Below are 21,913 nucleotides of genomic sequence, written 5' to 3'. Positions count from 1 at the left end.
AATTTTCGATGCAACTTCTGCAACATCTTGCCCATTGTGCCACAGTCTCTACTTGGTTTCCCAAAACAACCACCGCAGAGGCGTGCAAAAGGAAACGTTAAGAATGTTAATGATAGAGTCAGCACACTAAGGGGCGCTCTGCCGTCAGCCATTAGAGTTGCTGACCGAGTACTCGTCCAGTAGTGACAACCAGGCGGTAAGATCTGTATGCCATGTGAAAGCAAACCGTGGACTGTCAAGGGCACAATGGTATCTGCAGAGAGGGACCAGAAATGTGTCAATGTTAAAAGGAATGAAAGTGTACGTCACACCTGCCATTAGACACCTACTGACTCCCCCACTCCACGCTGTCACTGACCCCAAGAGTGAAACTGGGACCAGTCAGAATTCAGAAAAAGTGATAAAACACTCACAAGGGATTGCTCAAGAGTGACATGAGAGTGGCACCAGGATTATAGACTATGCTGTTCACCCGCACTCGTGTCCCTCCCAGAGATTCGTAAACATTCACCTATCCTGATCATGCTTCCACCAGACATCATAAGTTATTTATTTGAAACTCGTTTTTCACAAGTTGAGTTACTTCTGTTTTACAGTCAATTACAAGCAGGAGTAAATTAAACACAGTGATTTCCAAACTACATAGGGTTTAATTTATCAACCTTGGAATGATGAAAGGATAAAAAAGCCTAGTTGGAATTCAAACCTCTGACCTGCAAAGTGGCACATGTTTCGAGAATGCGCTCAACTCACTGACGTTTTAACACATGCAAGTTCTACAATCATGATTTCTGTTTTTAGCAATTGCTCGCCAAGCAGAATAGGCCGAAGCTGGTCCTAATTTTGCTTTGGACAAAGTAACGTTTTTTTTTTAATTATAGACTGAATTGTTATGCATTGCAGTTTAAGGTTAGACTGGAATCTGTTTGGTTGAATTTTGTATGTGCATCATGGAATGCTGAGGCTGGTGCTGACTAATAGCTATTGTGTGGAAAGCTGTTTCCAGCTGTGAGCTTGAGCTGAAGACTGGGCCTTAGCTGTACTGCTTGTGCTTCATGTTCTGACTGTGTTTACCGTTCTGTTTGTTTTCATCCATTTTCATGAACATAGAGATTTTCTGTTCTTAGTATTTCCTTTGGCAACTGACGCTTTCTCCAATCTGCATTTCTGTGGCAGAAAAATTTATTGAACCCAAGAGAAAAAATACAACTTAACTTTCCAATGACAAGTCATTGATACTTTACCATTTTAAATTCTATTAGAAACTTTACGCTCTGCTCCAAAAAAACAGAACAGAATTATTCCAAATTTGACATGAAAGTAGATTGTTAAACACAGTGCTTAATTTGTAAATAAAAAGGTGGCAGTGCCCAAAGCTATCCTCTGAAATTTGCGGCTGCTGCAATTAAATGTGGGAGCACAGAATACTGAGGCAGCATAATCCTGAAGCCATCTCGGGCTCTTTAATCGACTAACAGCCTCTCCCTGCCCTTACAGCTCACTCTTGCAGCTTTCTGCTTTCTCCCCTTGTGACGCTTTTTCGTTTCTCTCTTCCTTCTTCTTTCTCATATGTGTCTTTTGCTCACAGTAAATGCTTGAGGCAGAAGAATAAGTGCACGCCCTCAAAAATAAGTGCCTGTGCTTGGTTTGGTGTAAATACTTTCAGTACTTTGTGAGTAACTCGCATTACAAACATGTCTCTGGTGGGCTTAAAAGGGTTAAGTTGGAAATATCAGTACCATTTGGTCCATGGACCGTCCTCAAAACTGGATTATTGGGCTTCCTGTGATCCCAATTTCAAAACATAAAAGCAAAACTTTGGTTAAGGGTGATCTTAGTTCGTCCACATCGGGTCTGCACTCCCAAAGGGGTTCCACAGACTCAAGGGTTCTGATTGGCTGGCTGTGACAGAAAATTGTCTATTGCAGCTACCATTAGAAAATGCAGAGCTTATAGCGCCGTACACACCAGCCTGAGTCCAGGTGCTACAAAACAAAATACTTTTTCACAGTGTATTTAACAAACCAAGGGCCAGATGTAGCAAGCATTTTGCATGGTGCAAACTGCGAAAATCGCAGTTTGCGCCATGTAAAATGCTGATTGCGATGCTCATTCACAATTTGCGAGTCAGTACCGACTCGCAAATTGTGAATGCGACTCGCAAATAGGAAGGGATGTCCCCTTCCTATCTGCGACTCGCATCACAATGCTAAATTGCTTTGTGACCGCGAATGCGGTCGCAAAGCAATTCGCAGTTACCACCACTGTCAAACTGGTGGTAACCCATTCGCAAAAGGGAAGGTGTCCCCATTGGACCCCTTCCCCTTTGTGAATGTTGCCAAAAGTGTTTTTCAGAGCAGGCAGTGGTCCAGTGGACCACTGCCTGCTCTGAAAAACCGAAACCAAATGGTTTTGTTAATTCTTTTTATTTTGCAACTCGTTTTCCTTTAAGGAAAACGGGCTGCAAAATGAAAAAAAAAAAACTGCTTTATTTAAAGAGCAGTCACAGACATGGAGGTCTGCTGTCTTCAGCAGACCACCGTCCCTGTGAGTGCAGGGACTCGCTATGGGGGTCGCAAAATGCGACCCATCTCATTAATATTAATGAGGTGAGTCTTTGTGACCCCATAGCGACTCGCAGACGGTGTCTGAGACACCGTCCTGCATCCGATTTTGCGAATTGGAAATTGCGAGTCGCACCGATTCGCAATTTCCGATTTGCAAAATCGGAAAATGCTACATCTGGCCCCATGTAACTTGTTTTCTTGTAGCATTCAAATGTTCACATTTAAAAAATGCAAGATTAATAACAAAATAATGAGGGTGATATGTTAGGAGTTACCTGAATAATTATTAGTTAATGTGGGTTTGCCCTTAGGTTGGCATGATAGGGAGAACCATACAAAAGCTACAACCAACACTGAAAGAAGTTTAAGAGTCAATTTTCTTTAGGAACATGGTAGGAGCCCAGATGACCACGTGAACACTATCAGACATTCGGGAAAGTTAAATGAAGTCTAACATGTTTTACGCAAAATAGGCAAGCATAAAATGTATTCCATTTGCCATTTCAACAGACCAGCACTCCACCATCCGATTAGCTGGAACATGTAATGCTAAATTCTATACAACTGTCCACTGTTTTTGTATGCTTTTTCACCATGCAAAGAGGGGAGAACAGCGCACATGATTAAACAGAAACTCTAGTTAGGCACTAACGAGCAGATGTTAGGCTCTTCTTTTGGGAAGAATGCAAGAAGACCTACTTAGAGGAAGAACTACAGTAAGATACAGTAATAAGCCACCTGGTCACTTGATCCACAAGTGGCCAGGCCCCTTTAGCACCTCTGTAAATTCCTAGTAAATTGTACTTCTGGTACCTATGGCCTAGGTACTAAAGAGGGTCCCTAAGAGCTGCAGCACAGCTACTGCCACTCTAAGGGACCCGGCAGCAACCTCATGCAGACAGCCATTGCAGGCTTCATGACAAGGTGCTCCATAAAGGTGAAAACACAACATGTCACACAGCCTGTGCGCCATGTCCCTTAAACACTGCTTGTAATATTTGTAAGTCACCCCTACAGCAGGCCATACATCCCTAAGGCAGGGTGCATTATATTACATATGTGGGCATATTTGCAAGAGCAGATATCCCCCTGCGATGTCTTTGCTGATTCTTAGACCTAGTAAGTGTTCAGTGAAGCCATTTTAAATACATTTGCTGTACAGTGGTCGATACTAGTTCCCCAGCTAGGCGATAGCTTCACTGAAACTAGGGATGTTTTGTATTAAACATTTCGTATTACTAAACACTCACTGATTCCAGTGATGGATTTACCAAAGGATGCACCCAGAGGGCAACTTCGAGGTATCCCCTAAAAACCTAACAACAGCTGGAGAGCTCACTGGCTAGTTCTAGCCAGCCTGCACCGACAGATGAGAATCTAAACCCCAAGGGTGAGATCCTTCACTCTCTGGAGGTCAGACACAAAGCCTGATCTGGCTGGGGTGTTAACACACCCTTCCCAAGAGGATGACCCACAAATCTGCATTCCAAGGCAAGGAGTTTCAAAGAAGCTCACCGCCTTTGGTATGTAGAACTAGCTCTCCTTAAAGGATGATGCCGCCCCCTGCCCCAGGGTCCGTCTGGCACCTGGACAGATGGGAAAATTAGCATGCAGAGGCGTGTTGCACTCATAGGCTAGACATACCCCTAGCATCACCAGCCTGAAGTGGACACAGCAAGGAAATTATGCTATCTTGGGTGTGGTGGAATTTAGGATCTCTGGATAGGGTGATGCCCACAGTAGTGGTCGCCTAGGGGGTGTAGTAACTCCATGGGTAAGTGGCCCACTGGCTACTACCCTTCATTCCCCTTAGCACCCCCTAATGTCAGTATTTAGGGGACTCCCAATACTAGGACCTCAGATCACCTTTGGACAAAAAGGAAGGAGCAAGAAGCCTGCTGAACCCGAGAACTGAGGAGCACCACAGACTTGGCACCAACCCTGCTAACCTGCCTGCTGCATCCAAACCTCAGGAAGCAACTGACCTGTCCTGCCGCTGTAGCCTCCAAGAACCCAGAAGAGCTGTCAGTGCTTTGTAAGTCACCAAGAGGAGCTCCCTTGGATCAGAGAAGCTACTTCCCTGCATCTGCAGCCAACCAAAGACAAACTGTGAGGACCGGAACCGCCAGAAACCCGATGTCGGACATCACCCCTGCACCCAAGCCGCCTAGCCTGAACTGAAGTGGGCTAATGATGCCAGAGTTGCCCCCAGGCTCTCCAGAGATGAAGCCCACCTTGTGTGCGCCCACTGTGGACTTCACTGTGATGTCTGCAGCCTATTTTTGCAGACCCCCCTGCAGCCAAGAGTAACCAGGAGACACAGACCTGATGCATCAGGATACCTCTGCACCTGTCCACCCCAGAATGAGAAGAAAACCAATGGTGTCCCCATGTCTCCCGGCCTCATGAGACCTGAGCCCTCTTGTTGGCTTGCTCGGACTGGACCGCCCCAGTCCATGCCTGCAGACTGTTTCTGCGGGCCCCCCTGCAACCATGAGCAACTCCTGCACTGGACTCAACGCAGGAAGACACCACTGCACCCAAACCCCACAACCTGAGGAGAAGTGGACCAATGATGTGCCTGAGGACCTCAAGGGTCGAGCCTCCCTGTGGGTTCCACTGAACTGACCTTCCAGTGCATCTCTACAGCATCTTTGTGACCGGACTAATCCCCATAGACTAACACAGGGCACCCAAAGCTGAACTGCACCCTTGCACCCAGCCACCTCAGTGTCACACGAGGTGCCTTGTTGGTTAGGCCTTGACCTTGCCCCCTACTTACATTCAGTCCAGAAGATTGGTCCCCTAAGTCGCTGTGCTATACGCAGTGCTTGTTCTTTCTCAATAGGATAACATTATTGCATCTGAAAAATGCAGTCAACATTTAAAAACTCTAAAAATTCCTAACCTAAAAAATACTCACCTGATTCTGTTGATCTTGGTATCAAACTTTATGTAAAAGAATGTAAATTGGTGTTGGATTTCTTTTACTGTATGAATGTGTACCTTATATGCTTAGAATTACCCTCTGATATGCCTAACTGCTCAACCACACTATCACAAAAGAGAGCATTTGGGATTCCATTTGTGCCTATGTGATACCTCTGGGGTTTGCCTGGACTCTTTGCCCAGTGTACCTTATTTTGGTCCACTATACCAAAACACAAAAGGATGATGAACAAGGTGATTAAATCTTTCAAACACTCACTCCCAGTCACAGTTCTGAGTTAAATCCGCTGTTCTTTTGCTCACCATGCCACCCCAATTTGGACCCAGCCATATGCAAATCAGTCTTGACCCTGCTCCCCATGGGAACAGCTCAGCCAAGCTGCCAGGCCAGGTCCTCCCTGGACTAGAAACATGCATCCTGTAACCGGTTTTGGGGTATCAGCCCTCATCAGCCAGGCTAGCTTAAACCCAGTGGCAGAGTGAGCAAGAAATCCACCTCCATGAATACCCTGGCCAGTTAAATCGACTTTAGCAACACAAAAGGATGATGGAAGGAGTGCTGAAACTTTTCAAACACTCACCAATTGCCACAGATCTGGGTTAAATCCATTGTTCTTTTGCTCACCATGCCACTCGAGAAAACAGTTACCTACAAAGTTGACTTTCCTGTTGGGTCTTATATCTTGTTGCAGGGTATTTGATGTGAGAGCACTGGATTTAACAAGTAGACTATTTTCCCCAGAAGGTGTGTTCTTTACCATTTCTAAGAAAACTAAGACAAATTCATGTTGTCAATCATATCTTAGTTTTCCAAATTATAACAAAGTATATGTAGTGCATTTTATACAAATTTGTGGGGACGTCACGAGGGAGCTACATCAGAATCCCAAAGGGCAACTATTAATAGGTCTTCAAAAACCACATAAACTAGTGTTGATGGCTACTTTAGCTCGATGGGTTAAATTGATGCTGTCAGAGACAGGCATCAATGTATACAAAACACAAGAAAAGGGGACAGGGAGCAACTCAAAGGCCAGCATACATGCCCCCAATAAAGCTTATGTAACTACAAAGAGAACGCAGTTCCTAAGATAAAAAAAAGGAGCAGGAAGAGTTCTAGAGATAATCCAAGAAAGCAGATCAAAGGGTTTTATCTCTCAGGAGGAAGGGCCTTCACACAACCAAATGGGTGTTATGCTTAATCATAGGGCAGCTCCTCGTTTGGCCGGCGCTGCAATGCCCAATGGGCCCCACTGGGGGCTCTTTGCCTGAGTTCTTTTGTATCTTGCCAATGTGAAGAGTGAGCTGCTGTGTTGTGTGTAGTGATGTGAGTAGACTGGTGTGAAATGAGGATAAAAATAACTAAGGGATATCCTAATCTTATTTAATATACAGGTACCCTTGTTATGATTAAGAAAATAATAGAATATAGGCCAGCAACAGAGGCAATAGTCCAAAACTGGCTCAGAAAGTAACATGTACAGAGAAGGCCGACATGTTTCTTGCCTATTTAATGTCATAAATGATCAGGGCAACTCATCAGGACCGAAATCCTAATCTACTCGTGAATTTTAGGCTGCCAGAGTGTGCAGGGATAATTATAATCATACCCAAATGCATCCACACTAGTATATAGTATACCTTCAAAGTTAAAAACTGACCTGTAAAGAAAGGAAAACAACATAGAGTAATGTTGACCTCAGGAAGCATGCTACACAGTATGAAAATGCATGCTAGGGAGGTAGTCCCCTCATAGTGCCGGTAGGTCAAAGCCCTACTTCAGTGAATCATAACATAGTGTAGTTACACAAATAAAAACACATCCATATAATATATGAGGTGCTAAATCGCACTTCACAATTCTGGAAATTGCGATGCCCGGCAGGAAAAAGTACCCATGGCCAATGATTAAGAGTCTTACCATTTTGGGTGGAGTGTACTACCCCAACATGAGAGGCAAAGAAAGCGCACACTGGCGTTCAGAACAGCCTGGAGGAAAGGGACAAACAACATCACTATGCAACTAAAACAGGGTTCAAGCGACAATCACCAAATATCACAAGAGAAGGCTGGAGCTGGTACTTACAGTGAGCAGGAGCGAATTTCGCCCATGACCTACCCTGTCCTATGCCACCAACAGAGCTGACCATAAAGCTAGTGGGCGGCTTTTAGTAGTGAGCATGCAGGTTCAATATGGCCCAGGTGTGTCACTAACATGGGGGCTAAACTGCTTGTTGTACATCTTACCCATTAACGGCAGCCATCTTAAAGGTAGCACATAAATGGAGAGTAAAATATATACCCCCAATAAGGTGGGGGAATATTACCAAGGAGACCAGGGATGTACTAGAAAATGCGGGCGGCCAGCCCAAACACCTTTAAAAATACCAGAACAATATTAATTGCGGACGACTATGACGGTACTCATCCATGGGTGTCATCTTTAAAACAGGCAGCATACTGCCTGAATGGCTGTGTCAGAACGTCTCATCTGATAACTGCGGTCATCTTGAAGGTAAGGTGTATATGGAGAGGCATAAAATATGTGGCCCAAGGCGTTTTACCAGAAAGGTTTCCAAGGGCACCAGGGTTGCATAACTGAATGCGGTAAGCAGCCCAAAACACCTTAAAAATGCCCAAATCATAACAATTGAGGACGACTGTGATAGTACTCGTCCACGGATGCAATCTTGCAAGAGGTGGCATACGTAATGCCTGTATCAGAACGTGGCCCCAAGATACAAGAGGCAGGAGTTTCCTTTTTTTGTATTTTCAATTATCAAAGGGGATCAACAAGTACACCCAATGAACGAACGGACAGGCCTCATTAATAAGTACATCTAAAGAGGGTACAGAGGTTGCTCACAAAGGAACTTAGCTAATGATATTGCGGCCAGTCTTGTGATAATGAAACCCGGGGTACTGATTCCTGGAGTACATGGCAATGACCACAATCGTTACACCACCCAACACTGTCCCACCAAAAAAGGTATGTGGTAATAACCCTGTCCAAATGGGACATAGGGACGAGCTGTCATCTCTCATGACAGTGTGAGAGGTTATTATACTAAGATATGGGACGTGGGTGGGAAGGTCTAGTAAATCCTCAAACAGTCAGCTCACCCTTGGGGATATCGCCATTTAGCCCTGTTCTACATATCACCAGATGAAAAATACATTTCTGTTCTCTACTAAATTAGGTAATCTTGTTCATTTGAGGGTGTGCTTCCAAGACTGTCCAGTGTAAGTCATCCGGAGTATGTTGTGTATCAAGGAAATTAATACTCATCTGTGTGGTAGTCTTCTAGCAGGGACATACTACTGTGATGTTCCATGATTCTTATCTTAACCGCACGGGTTGTCATGCCTATATAGTGTTTATTACAGGGACAGGTGCTCATGTACATGCAGTTTTTGGAGTTGCAGTTGGTATGTGACTTTTGTGTCCAGGTATTTGTATGATCAAGTTGAATGACTCTGTATGGTTCTGTGAAGTTGCAGACCCCACAGGACACGCAGGGATAACAGCGTGACTGGCAGTAGCCCCCACATTGGTTGTTGTGTTTGTCTAATGGCTACCCGTGGTTGCATGTGTACAATCATATCACTAATGTTATTGGTGCACTTGAAAGCAAAAACGTGGGACTGGCAGAGAAAGGGACCCTTTTCCCAAGACTGGCTAGTGTCTCCTAATGATCAGGGACTGGCTTCTCCTGATTATCAATACGGCAAAACGGCTGACCGATGACTTGATAATCAGCATTAACATAGCAGAAAACGCTTTTAAAAAAGGGATTTTTATCCCAATTTATAAACCTAAATTAGGAGAAATCAACAGTGTGATCAATGAGAATAAGAATTATCTTATGAAGCAAAAAATCAATACGTTTCAAAAAGATATCAAGAGATTTGATAAAGAAGATGTCTACCCATATCTAAGGGAAGATTACCCCACCACAGGAGGGGATCTATCCCCCGATGACAGTGGCTCTTCAAGGAAAATAAACTTGTCAATTAGTAGCAGCTCCAGTACAAAGAACTGGGGCAGTGATAAGAACAAGCGTGGACCACCTCCACCACCATTCAGCTATGTGATGCCCCAATACCAGGGAACTCCACCTCTATGGCCGCAGCCTTACGCCCTCTACTCCCAAGGTCCCCTTCAGACATTTTCCCAAGCTTTCAATACAAATTTTTTTAGGCAGAGACTGGGGCAGAGAGAGAGAGGAAGAAGAGGGGGACAAAAGTGAGTGCAATAGCAAGAACCACTGATTCCAACACAGAGACAGACACAGAGCTAGATCAGCAACAACCAAAAAAGCACATCATGAATTTTTTGACAAAAGCCATGTCTGATACAAAAATGGCAGATCTACAGAAAGGCTTAAGCTTTGTACCCACCCCAGGAGATGACAAATTCCACGCTAATTGTGAACTGCATAATTTCTTCCAGAAGATTTGCCTGAAGGCATTCTTCCTGGAAAAAAAACATATGATATGTCAGATTCAGGCCTAAGGAATCCTTCAACATTTACCCCCTCTGTGGGCATGATTCCTAACGAAGTTTTGAACAGTTTTGACCTGAACAGCCAGTACTCAAGGAGGTGGACAGGATCAATTGTGGACCCACGTTCAACAATATGTTGAAAGCAGAACAGCTGGCTTTACAATATCTTGCAAATGACACACAGATCTGACAAGGGAGGAGCCATTGTCATCATGTCTACCGAAGAATGTGGTCTTGAATGTCAACTTTACCTCTCTAACAGAAGATATTACACTCCAATCACACAAGACCCCACCTCAAGACTCAGTGCTAAGATCAACTTGTTAGTGGCTTCAACTGAAGCACAAGGGTGGTTGAATAAAAACGATGCTGAGTTCTTGGTGAACACTGGCCGCAGGATCCCCTATTTCTATGCCCTCCCCAAGATTCACAAGAGTTCTTCCGTCAATTGTGTCAGGGATAGAGTCTCTACTTGAGGGCCTATCAAAATTTTATGACCATTTTCTATAGCCTTTGGTCACCAAGATTCCTTCTTTCTTCAATGACACTAGGGACGTGCTGACCCTTATTGAGGAGATCCATGACAAGCCCAAATTGACCTAGTTATACTGGACATAGAGGCTCTCTATAACAATATTACTCAAAATGCCATCTTGGAGGTTATAGAGAGCTCTCTTCAGTCAGAGGTTGGACATCGGCCACCCCAGTAGACTTTATTTTAGAATGTGCCACCCTAACTTTGAAAGAAAACTTCTTTCACTTCAAAGAGCAGTTATACCATCAAACGCAGGGCACATGTAAGTGAAGCACTTTTGCCCCAAGCTTAGCATTATTGCATATGGCCCATCTTGAAAAAGAGATGATCTACAGTGTTGCCAATCCTTTCTCGGCCCATATCAAGGTTTGACCCAGTTACATTAATGATATACTCATACTCTGGGAAGGCAACAGTGATATTTGCAACAACTTTTGTGAATGAATTAACACCTTGAATCCCTTGCTTAGATTTACCAAAAGGATGTCTTCTCAGAGGCTCCCTTTCTTTGATTTACTGATCTCTCTAGAAGGAGGGTGAATGCACATAACCACATACTGAAAACCAACCAACTATAACAGTCTATTGCGGTACAATAGTCACCACTCAAAATACCTGAGAGACAATCTACCCGTTGGGCAGCTTTTGCATCTCCACCACAATTGTAGTTCCACAAGTGAATATGATTCATAGGCACAACTGCTGTCTACAAATGTAGAAGCACGCCAGTATCCACCACATTGTGTCAAATTGGCATGCAAAAGGGCCAGAAGTAACAACAGGGCAGCAATACTTGAACTACGCACTCGCACTCATGAAGATGTCCTCACCTGTGACACCATTTTGCAACAAGAGACAGAAGATCATTAGTAGACACTCACCAATCTTGGTAACAGGTCCCTTTCAATACCAGTCCCACGTTTTGCTTTGAAGCGCACCAATAACATTATGGATATGATTGTACACATGCAACCACGGGTAGCCATTAGACAAACACAACAAACAGTGTGGGAGCTACTGCCAGTCACAGGACATTATCTCTGCGTGTCCTGGGGGGTCACAACTTCACAGAACCATCCAAGGTAATTCAACTTGATCATATTCATTCCTGGACACAAAAGCCACATACCAACTGCAACTCCAAAAACTGCATTTACATGATCTCCTAGGGGAAGCTGACAAAGGATTTACTAGACCTCCCCACACATGTCCCATATCTTAGTATAATAACTTCTTCATGCTGTCTTGACAGATGACAGTTCACCCCTATGACCCATTTGGACAGGGTTATTAGCACATACCTTTTTTGATGGGGCGGTGTTGGGTGGTGTAACAATTGTGGTCATTGCCATGTACTCCAGGGATCAGTACCTCGGGTTTTGTTATCACAAGACTGGCCACAATATCATTAGCTAAGTTCCTTTGCAAGCAACCTCTATACCCTCTTTTGATGTACTTATTAATGAGGCATGTCCCCTCATTCATTGGGAGTACTTGTTGATTCCCTTTGATAATTAAAAAAGAAAAGAAAAGGAAACTTCTGGCTCTTGTATCTTGGGGCCCTATTCTAACACAGGCCTTACCTATGCTGCCTCTTACAAGATTGGTGCCCACGGAGGAGTACTATCACAGTCATACTCAATTGTTATGGTTTGGGAATTTTTAAGCTGTTTTGGGCTGCCCGTCTGTATTTACTGATGCACCCCCAGGCCCCTTGGCAACCTTTCTGGCAAACCGTCTCGGGCACATATTTTATACCTCTCCTTATACACAATACCTTCCAGATGGCCACAGTTATCGGGTGAGATGGTCTGACACAGACATCCAGGTCATATGCTGCCTATTTTCAAGATGACACCCATGGACGAGTACTGACATAGTCGTCCTCAATTTATATGGTTGAGGTATTTTTACATTTAAAGGTGTTTGGCTGGCCGCCCACATCTGCAGGTGTATCCCCATCTCCTTGGTAATATTCCCCCACCTTCTCATGGGCACATATTTTATTTCTCTCTGTTTAGGCACTACCTTTAAGTAAAGTTTACTCTTAATGGATGAGACGTACAACCAGTGGTCCAGCCCCTGGAGGAGTGACACACCTGGGCCATATTGAGCCTACATCCTCTCTACTAAAAGCCACCCGCTAGCGTTACACTCACCTCGTCGGAGAAATTTGCTCCTGCTCACTGTAAGTACAAGCTCTAGCCTCCTCCTGTGATATTTGGTGATTGTTGCTTGAACTCTGATTTAGTGGTGTATTGATGTTGTTTGTTCCTTTCCTCTAGACTGTTCTGAATTCCAGTGACTGTTTTCTTTGGCACACATGTTGGGATACTACACTCTACCTAATGTGGTAAGCCTCTTAATCATTGACCACGGGTACTTTTTCCTGCCGGGCATCCCATTTTCCAGAATTGTGAAGTGTGAATAAACACCTAATATATTATTTAGGTGTGTTGTTTGTGTAACTACACTATGTCATGATTCACTGATGTAAGGCCTTGACCTACCGGCACTACAAGGGTGATACCTCCCTAGCATGTGTTTTTAATACTGTGTAGCATGCTTCTTGAGGTCAACATTACTCTGAGTTGTTTTCTTATCTTTATAGGTCAGTTTTTAACCTTTAAGTATACTATATACTAGTATGGATGCCTTTTGGATACAATTATAATTATCCCTGCACACTCTGGTGCCCTAAAATTCATGAGTAGATTTCAGTCCTTATGAATTGCCCTGATAATTTTTGACCTACTTGACAACAGTGAAACCGCGGCCCTCATCCTCCTGGACCTCTCGGCCACCTTCGACACTGTCTGCCACCACACCCTACGCACACGCCTCAAAGGCGCAGGGATCTGCGACAGACCCCTGGACTGGATCACCTCCTTCCTCACTGGCAGAACCCAGAGAGTCCGCCTCCCTCCTTTCAGCTCTGATGCCACCACGATCATGGGCGGCGTTCCCCAAGGGTAATCCCTCAGCCCGACCCTCTTTAATGTTTACATGTGACCGCTCGCAAGCATCATCCGATCACACGATCTCAACATTGTCTCATATGCCGATGACACTCAGCTGATCCTCTCCCTCATCAAGGACCCTGCCACTGCCAAAACCAACCTCCACGAAGGAATAAAGGCCATCGCTGAATGGATGAAGAACAGCTGCCTGAAACTGAACTCTGACAAGACTGAGGTCCTCGTCCTGGGCTCCACCCCCACTGCCTGGAATGACTCCTGGAGGCCTACCACACTGGGAACCGCACTGACACCCACAACCACGCAAACAACCTGGGGTTCATCCTGGACTCATCGCTATCAATGACCCACCAAGTCAACGCCGTCTCTTCCTCCTGCTTCAACTCCCTCCGCATGCTTCGGAAGATCTACAGATGGATCCCCACCGGAACCAGGAGGATGGTCACCCAAGCCCTCGTAAGCAGCAGACTGGACTACGGCAACGCACTGTACGCAGGAACCACAGCCAAGCTCCAGAAAAGACTGCAACGCATACAGAACGCCTCTGCATGCCTCATCCTGGACATCCCCCGCCACAACCATATCACAGCCCACTTGAGAGACCTGCACTGTCTCCCCGTCAAAAAGAGACTCACGTTCAAGCTCCTTACCCACACTCACAAAGCACTGCACAACGCTGGACCAGAATACCTCAACAGACGACTCACCTTCTACACCCCGACCCGGCAGTTTTGCTCCGCTGACCTTGCCCTCACCACAGTTCCACGCATCCATAGAACAACCGCCTGTGGCAGATCATTCTCCTACCTCGTCGCCAATACATGGAACACCCTTACTATCCACCTGCAACAGACACGGGACCTGCTAACCTTCAGGAGACACCTCAAGACCTGGCTGTTCAAGCTTTAGCAGCACACACCCCCCCCCCACAGCACCTTGAGATCCTCAAGTATGAGCAGTGCGCTTTACAAATGCTATGATTGATTGAGTGACATTAAGTAGACCTTCTCTGTACATATTACTTTCTAAGCCAGTTTTGGACCATTGCCTCCGTTGCTGGCCTATCTTATGTCATTTTTTAACCATAACAAGGGTACCTGTATATTAAATAAGATTAAGATATCCCTTAGTTGTTTTTATCCTCACTTTACACCAGTCTACTCATATCACCACACAGAAAACAGCCACTCACGCTTTACATCAGCAAGATATAAAAGAACTCCAGCAAAAAGCCCCCCAGAGGGCCCGTTAAGCATTGCAGCGACAGCGAGGAGCTGCCTGATGATGAAGCATGACATTCATTTGGTTGTGTGAAGGCCTTTCCTGGTTTGGTTATCTACGACATCTTCCTGCTCCCTTTTTATATCTTAGGAACTGCATACTCTTTCCATTTACATCAATGTGTCTACAGTCAGTGCTTACTCCATGAGAGGGGATATGGTACTGAAAGCTTTTCATCTATGTTCTAGCTTGGTCGATAGGTCTTCTGAATTAAATTTTAAAAATGTTTTAATAAACTGCTTGTTAATGTTGCATCTGTTGCTATGGGACACCTTTGAACAAGCTTAATCTAAGTCAGCAGTCCTGACATAGAATATAAAATAGTCTAGCTATGCATAAACAAAATTCAATCCTATTAAGGACACAGAGGAGGATTAACCCACCCATTTCGATGCTGACCTATGTCAAATTATGTTATCATTATGAGACTGGATTTGTAATTTTATCAATGTAACCAACCCTGTTATTTATGTAAGGTCTAGGACCTTGATTACTACTTTGTGTATTCCTTGCAGGTGGCGATCAGGAGCAAGACTGAGCCTCGCAGTTGGCAGAGGGACATGTCACGGGAATGGCAACTGGATCAGTGTGTAACACAAACTTATAATCGAGATGATCTTGTGTTATATCTGAAGCTGGACTGTTCTTGGTTTATTGGTTACAAATTCTGTGTTACATGAGAACTGCTTTTGGAATTATACGGTGCAAGAGACTCTCAAAGAGAGAGGGACTAAGATGGTGTCACTAACGTTTTAAGAGGCAGAGTTGTGATTGCACATTGAACCGTGAAGTATGTTAAGCGCTCATGGGAAATGTAGTTCTGATGTTAAACTATTTTTAATTGGCTGCTGTGTGTCTGGCAGTAAAGATAGAGCAGTACAAGCCTCTTCGTTGTGTCCTTAATAGAATTGAAAAATCTGTATGCACTAGTTAGAAAATGTATATTCCAATGCAGTATTAACACAGTATTTTACAGGATTACTCGGAATAAGCTTCTAAATATTTCAGACACATTGTTCAATGTTCATCTGAGATAATGATACACTCATTTTTAGGGTCGAGTGCAAAGCGCTCTGTCCCTGCTGTAATCTCTTTGTGGGCTTGCTTTCATTAGTGGAAGGCATGCATACCTCATGCTTTTTCCGGTGTTTAGCCCACCTCGAGCACACCGGCTAACTACGGAAAACATATGAGGCTCTGCGTTTTCCGTATGGTTTCTGGACTACATTTTTCTATTTATTCCCTACGCAGCATGATCTCGCTGGGCAGTAGTCAAGCGCTTTGCATCACATCAACCCTGTTGCATGGATAATTAACATTTACACATTTATTACTACAGCGCAAATATGAAATGTAAGGTTATTTTCTCAGTACATCAAAATTGACATAAGAAAAACACTTTTCACAGCCTCACAAATTGTGCATGTAACAATTACTTTACACAGAGATACAACTCTACAGATAATCACTAAACCTCCACAGTGTAACTTTACCATATTACTCAAATGTAACCCTTTGCATTTGGGTTTCGGATAAATACATTTTTAAACAACCACAAATGAAAAAAGATGGCATACAACGTACAAGCAGCTGTGCAGAGTTTATTATTCTACTGGTCTGTAAAATCATAGCCATTGCAGCCGCCCTCGAACTTTCTACTCCAAATTAACAACTGTCAAGTGTCTGGTGTCCTAAATGAACAACTCCATGTAGGAACACTGTTATTTTTGCACATACTACGTTTTCTTTGGTATAGGTTATGTTGTGAATTGCTGGAAAACTCGTGTGTGATTATTAGGGGGTGTAATTCTATAAAGTGCAAGTATAACAATGTGATTTGTACATGCAAGACATCATGCATGCACTTATGGTCTGTAGTCTGAAGCAACAATAGTTCTCAACAGAAAGAAAGTAAATAAAAAAAGCAGTGATATTTATTTTTCCAATGCAACAAACTTGCAACTCGGTGATCAAAATGTATTCACGCAATAGAATACATGAAACCACGAGAGGTTACCTGGTTGTTCGAGGTCCTGATTCCCTCTGTTTCTCAGCTGCGAAAGGGGTCGCCAAGGGTCTCTAAATAGCGGTTTACACCTTAGGGTCCTGTTGCACGTGTGGCCGATCAGCGCTGTCACCCGAACGCCAGCCATAGGAAAAGAGCAAGGCAAGTTTGACGAGAATAACGTGATTGTATGTAGGTACGCTGCCTCACGGAGCTAAATGCACTGACTGGAGATAGCGTAGGATTGGTGCCTGGTTGTGCCACACAGCCCCGCCTACCCGGGACTACACGAACTTGAAATACTGCCCTTAAGGGAATGACAGGAGCAGGATAGTAATGATGTGACGTCGAAGCAGAAGAAGGACTGAATGACCATTTATCCCTCACGCTCTTTAGATCTCGTGCACACGCGGTGGCCATTTTCAAACGTGGGAAAGAAGAAAATAGGATCGTTTCTAGCGTGTTGCTGTGAGCTATCATTACATTACCTGCTGGAGATTGAAGAATATTTTCCCACTATTCATGTGAACATGGTATTTATGACATGATCAGAGGTCTCTGTCGATAATAGAAATATTTACGGTCCTATTCTGCGTTTATTTAATGTGTTGCTGGAGTTCCAAACAACAGTGCAGGAATCTTTCAGCATTTTACCACATTCGTCAAAAGTTTGAAAGTGACCGACTTTAAACTACTTAAACAGTTGTTTACAAAAGCAATTACGAGCTACATGATATTTTGTTATTTTCACAGCCCGTACTCAAAATATAATCCGCATTAGGAACATTTCTTGTTTAGAGGCATGACATTGATGCAAATAGTTAAAAACCTGATAACTTATAGTTTTTGAACAATAAATTCGGGGATTTAATTTTCCCACTAATTCACATTCAACTAGAGAAGATTCGTATATTCCAACATGTGGAAACAGGAAAGTCGTAGATTAACAAAAAAAATAATAATAATTCGGCCGAATTTATCTTCCCAATTGAATAGCTTTGAAGTGTAGACAACTTCATACTCGGAGACAGCTAAAATAAAACCGTTATGCTATAAAAATAGGAGTCTCCAAAATTCCCCGCCTGCAACTGGTGAAACCATTCTTTGATTGATGATTGATTGGCACATACATGGGCATGAGCCAAAAAACATCTATTTCCACACAGCGTAAAAGTGGTTACAAAATTACTATCTGATGATATCTTACCCCAACTAGGCTGCATGCAATGTTTTGCTTTCAAGAATCATGATGGAGAGAGTGTGGTGGAAAGGGCATTATGGCACATAAGTGGTGGTATTGTGACCAGGCCCAGTTCTTCTGTTCAGAGATACTTGAACAAATTTAAATGATAACTGCAATTGAATTACTGAGGAATCTCCTCATATTGCTGTAGAGTCCTGCTGGACTCATACTAGTGTTTGCAAAGTAATGTGTTATCAGCCTCTCCCTTAAGGGCTGGCCTTCACACTCACCCCACACACATCTATCACAGGCGTGACCAGTCAGGTGACCATGCCATTAAAAGAGGCCGAGGGCACATGCTTGTGGCAATTTGCAAGTACCCCAACTATGTCTTCATATCCATCGTTTACATAGTATGAGGGCCCAGGGCACACAACACTACAATGGTGGCGAAAGCAAGTTTAACCCGGCATGTTTGCTGACAGCAGTGATGCCGTTCCTTGTGAGGGGAAGGGCAGCCCGAGCCTGAGGTACCTCAGCACCTGCTATTTGCATGGTATGGCCCTTGTGCCCCATCAGCCATGAGTCAGCAAGCAGATTGGCCCAAAGAGAAGAGAGAGCTAAGAAAAGTGGGTGAAGTGCAACAGCCAGCACAAGACGCCCTCACCGTTTGAAGCGCATGGCTGCAGCTCCTGTGAGTGGGAGCTCACATTGTGCATTGCAGTTGTCTGCTGCGGTGGCTGTTTGCAGCTCGGACCTGCTGTTACTTTGTCCTGGCAAAGAGGGAGAATACCCCAGAGGGCACAGGGAGAAACCAGTACTGGTGAATGGAGCACCGCAGGCCTTTGGTGGCCACCCGCCTGCAGCCACAAGAAACAGAAAAGATCTCCGGCAGCCCCCGTGCTGACCGAGAGCCGGAACCCTTGTGCAGGACCACAGGAGGCCACTCTGAATGTTACTCCCTGGTTAGGCTGGAGTGCAAGACTGCAGTGGCCTGTGAAGAGAAAGGCATGCTGCTGGATGCACTGGATGCCAGGTATAGCCCCAGTCCCACTCGCAGGTGAGGAGAATATGGCCTGCAGCACTAGGAAGGCTGATGTGGCCCCCACAGTAAAGGCACCAGCACAGACTAACCTGTATTCCGCAGCCCCATTTCAAGACTTGCAGTGAAATGAGACAAGCCGCCCTGCTGCACTGGCATTGTGTGGCATCCCTCCCACATCATCATCTCCAAACAACGCGTGGCCCACAGTTTCAAGGAAGGTTGCTGCAGCCTTGTGAAGTGGGAAACAGCCTTAACAACGCGCTCGAGTCACGTTGTGCCTTTACAACGCGGCCTGAACCACAAATGCGTCTTTACAATGCATTCCTTTACCACTCAAGTTATTACAACGACTTGTCTTAGGGAAAGTGTTGTTGGACTGAGGTTGGACATTAAGTCCAACACTTTCCCTACTGTGGCGCTGACTGGAGTTGGAATAGTAAACTATACTATTCTAAAGTCAGGTGCTTTCCCCAAGGCAAGTCATTGTAATGACTTGCGCGGTAAAAGAATGCGTTGCAGAGACACATTTGTGGTTTGGGCCGTGTTCTTAAGGCATGCATGCTAAAGACCTGCGTTGTTCCGACACGCAACCTTGTGAAGCGGCCACACTGCCATTGAGTTGAGAGGCCCCAACAGCAGACATTTATGCAGGTGACATGCCGCCATTTTGCCCTGCATTAACAACAAGCGCCTAGAGAGCTGTGCACCACGGGGTGACCGTCTGCTGCTACTGTGGGCAGGACAGGAGACTATTTGCCTCCCGTGGCAACCACACAGCACTGCCTATCTTTTTCTTGTGCCTGCTAGAAGGGGAGAAGAGCAGGCTGCACCTGCCCTGGGCAGCCCCCTGCCTCACCTGCACGTAGTCCACACTGCACCATCACTAAACTAGTAAAGGGAATAATGGCCTGCAGTGCCCCATATATTTCTTCATCAGCATACAGCAGCGGCCCGGCTTCCCCCTCGGTGTTGGTGGCCTGCCATGTAAAGCTAAGATACACATGGTGTGTACTACATGCCCCTAGTAGCAATAGGCCACTACTGCTCTTCCACTACAGCAAGAGACTGGCCAAGAGAGCACCACCCTCCCCCTGTTGGCTTCCTGTCATTTCCGCAAGGAGGAGAGAGACTGTAAATCGCCACAAAGAGCCCCAAGAGGCCCAAAGCTACCACAGCCAAAAACACTGGCAAAAAGTCCAGCGAAAGCCAAGGCAGAGAAACCGAAGGCAGCCCAGCCAAAAGCAACAAAGGCTAAAAAGGCAGCAAGCCCTGCTAGTCAGCCAGCAAGCCCACGAAAGGCACGAGGAGGACTGTGTGCTGCACTTGTGCCATCCCTAGCAGCTTTCTGCCACCACTACAATCAGGAAGACAGCGCTGCACTTCGCTAGCGGTGAACGGCCACCGCTGCAAGCAACATGAGCAGACACATAAGGTGCCAGCTGAGGGCACACAATGAGACTGTCTGATAGCACCACCACTGCCTGAAAGAGCACTAGTGCAAACTCAATGGGTGCAGAGAAAACGCATGACAGCAAGGATTTGACCATACCAGCCGGCCTCCCCAGCACTGAATGGCCACCATTGGACCGTCAAGGAACATGTCACAAAGAGTGACCAATCCTGCCAAACCTGCATGAACCCAGGCAGGACGAGGCGCTGTGATGGCGCAGCCTGCAGACACAAGCACTGCACCCTCAGGCACAGATAAAGAAGAAGAAAGGTGACCCTCTATCTAGGGAGTGGAGCACCAAGAAGATCCCTCCGGAAGGGACAGGACATGCAAGAGGCCCATGAGGAGGAAGAGTCATGACACAACAGGACCTGAGAGAGGGCCATAACGAGAAAGGGTCAAGTCATATTGACAGGACTGGGCCTGCAAGAGGTCCACAGCAGAAGAAGATACACAGTGTTATAAAGTGGGCGCAACCAGCAAGAGGTCCATGCCGAGTGATAAAGTGGCACGTGGCAGGATGCCACATCACTGTGAGGAACCTGGTCAGAAGGAGAGAAGAGCGTAGCATGATGCCACCTCACAGAACAGAATGAAAAGGATAAGCAAGAAGAGCATTGCATGATGCCGAATTGTGAAGGATTGAAAAAGAGAGAAAAATGTGTGACAGACCTGTCATACGGAAGATCCTGACAACCACAGGTGCACAGAAGGAGTGAAGAAATGCATTCAAGATCGAGGACTCATACCACCACCCGAGAGTGCATCCACCAATAGAAGCCAGCCACCAGGATGCAGTGACATCACTGGCGAGAGCCCAGCAGAAGTTTCGAACATAAGCCGACTGCATGCACAAACCTTGTACCTGCTCCATGCTTCACAGTGCGACTGTCGAGCCACCTGTAACCACCTGCATGAAGCAAATGGCATCCCTGCCAGCAACTGCACTTGCCGAGGAAGAAGAACCACTGCAGATGGCTACAAAGTCTTTCCAGTCATCCTCACTCAAGCAAGACATCGCTACCTGTTGCACAAGTTGTCAAATGGTAAAATCGTTTCCACTACCATGTGCATCAGCAGAACCACCTAAGGAGCCTTGCATCACCAGAGTTGAGCCTTATGCCTAGGAAACATCAACCTCAGGAGACCGACGAGGCATTTCTGGTGCCGTGGAAGACCAATCACCCAGAGACCATCTGTTAGGCCCCACATGCCCCTGAGTCCTGCTGGCAAGAGCACACCCGACCATGAGTCACCTTGTGGTTGCACAAGTGACTTGGCCATGGCACTGTTGGTGATTTAGTAGTGAACACTTTGCGCAGCCTACCTGAGGCCCCACACAGCCAATGCAGTCCCTTGACAACCCAGTGAAAAGAGCTTTGAGGGTAATCCTGTGTGAGAGAATCCCAGCAC

At 45.3% G+C, this 21,913-nt stretch overlaps 1 protein-coding gene across 2 annotated transcripts in view; it reads right to left on the bottom strand.

Moving 5' to 3' along the window:
* Positions 1-17,134, bottom strand: part of SUGCT (succinyl-CoA:glutarate-CoA transferase) — a 2,876,649-nt gene extending 2,859,515 nt beyond the window's left edge. For both annotated transcript variants that reach the window (XM_069215909.1, XM_069215917.1), the window contains exon 1: positions 16,835-17,134. In XM_069215909.1, the coding sequence (XP_069072010.1) occupies positions 16,835-16,970 (136 nt within the window). In that variant the 5' untranslated portion in view covers positions 16,971-17,134. The remainder of the gene's footprint in view (positions 1-16,834) is intronic.
* Positions 17,135-21,913: the final 4,779 nt, after the last annotated feature.

This window comes from Pleurodeles waltl, chromosome 2_1, assembly GCF_031143425.1.
Source record: "Pleurodeles waltl isolate 20211129_DDA chromosome 2_1, aPleWal1.hap1.20221129, whole genome shotgun sequence".
NCBI classification, from domain to species: domain Eukaryota; kingdom Metazoa; phylum Chordata; class Amphibia; order Caudata; family Salamandridae; genus Pleurodeles; species Pleurodeles waltl.
Note: the sequence above shows the minus strand (reverse complement) of the source record. Positions and strands in the feature narration are given on the sequence as shown.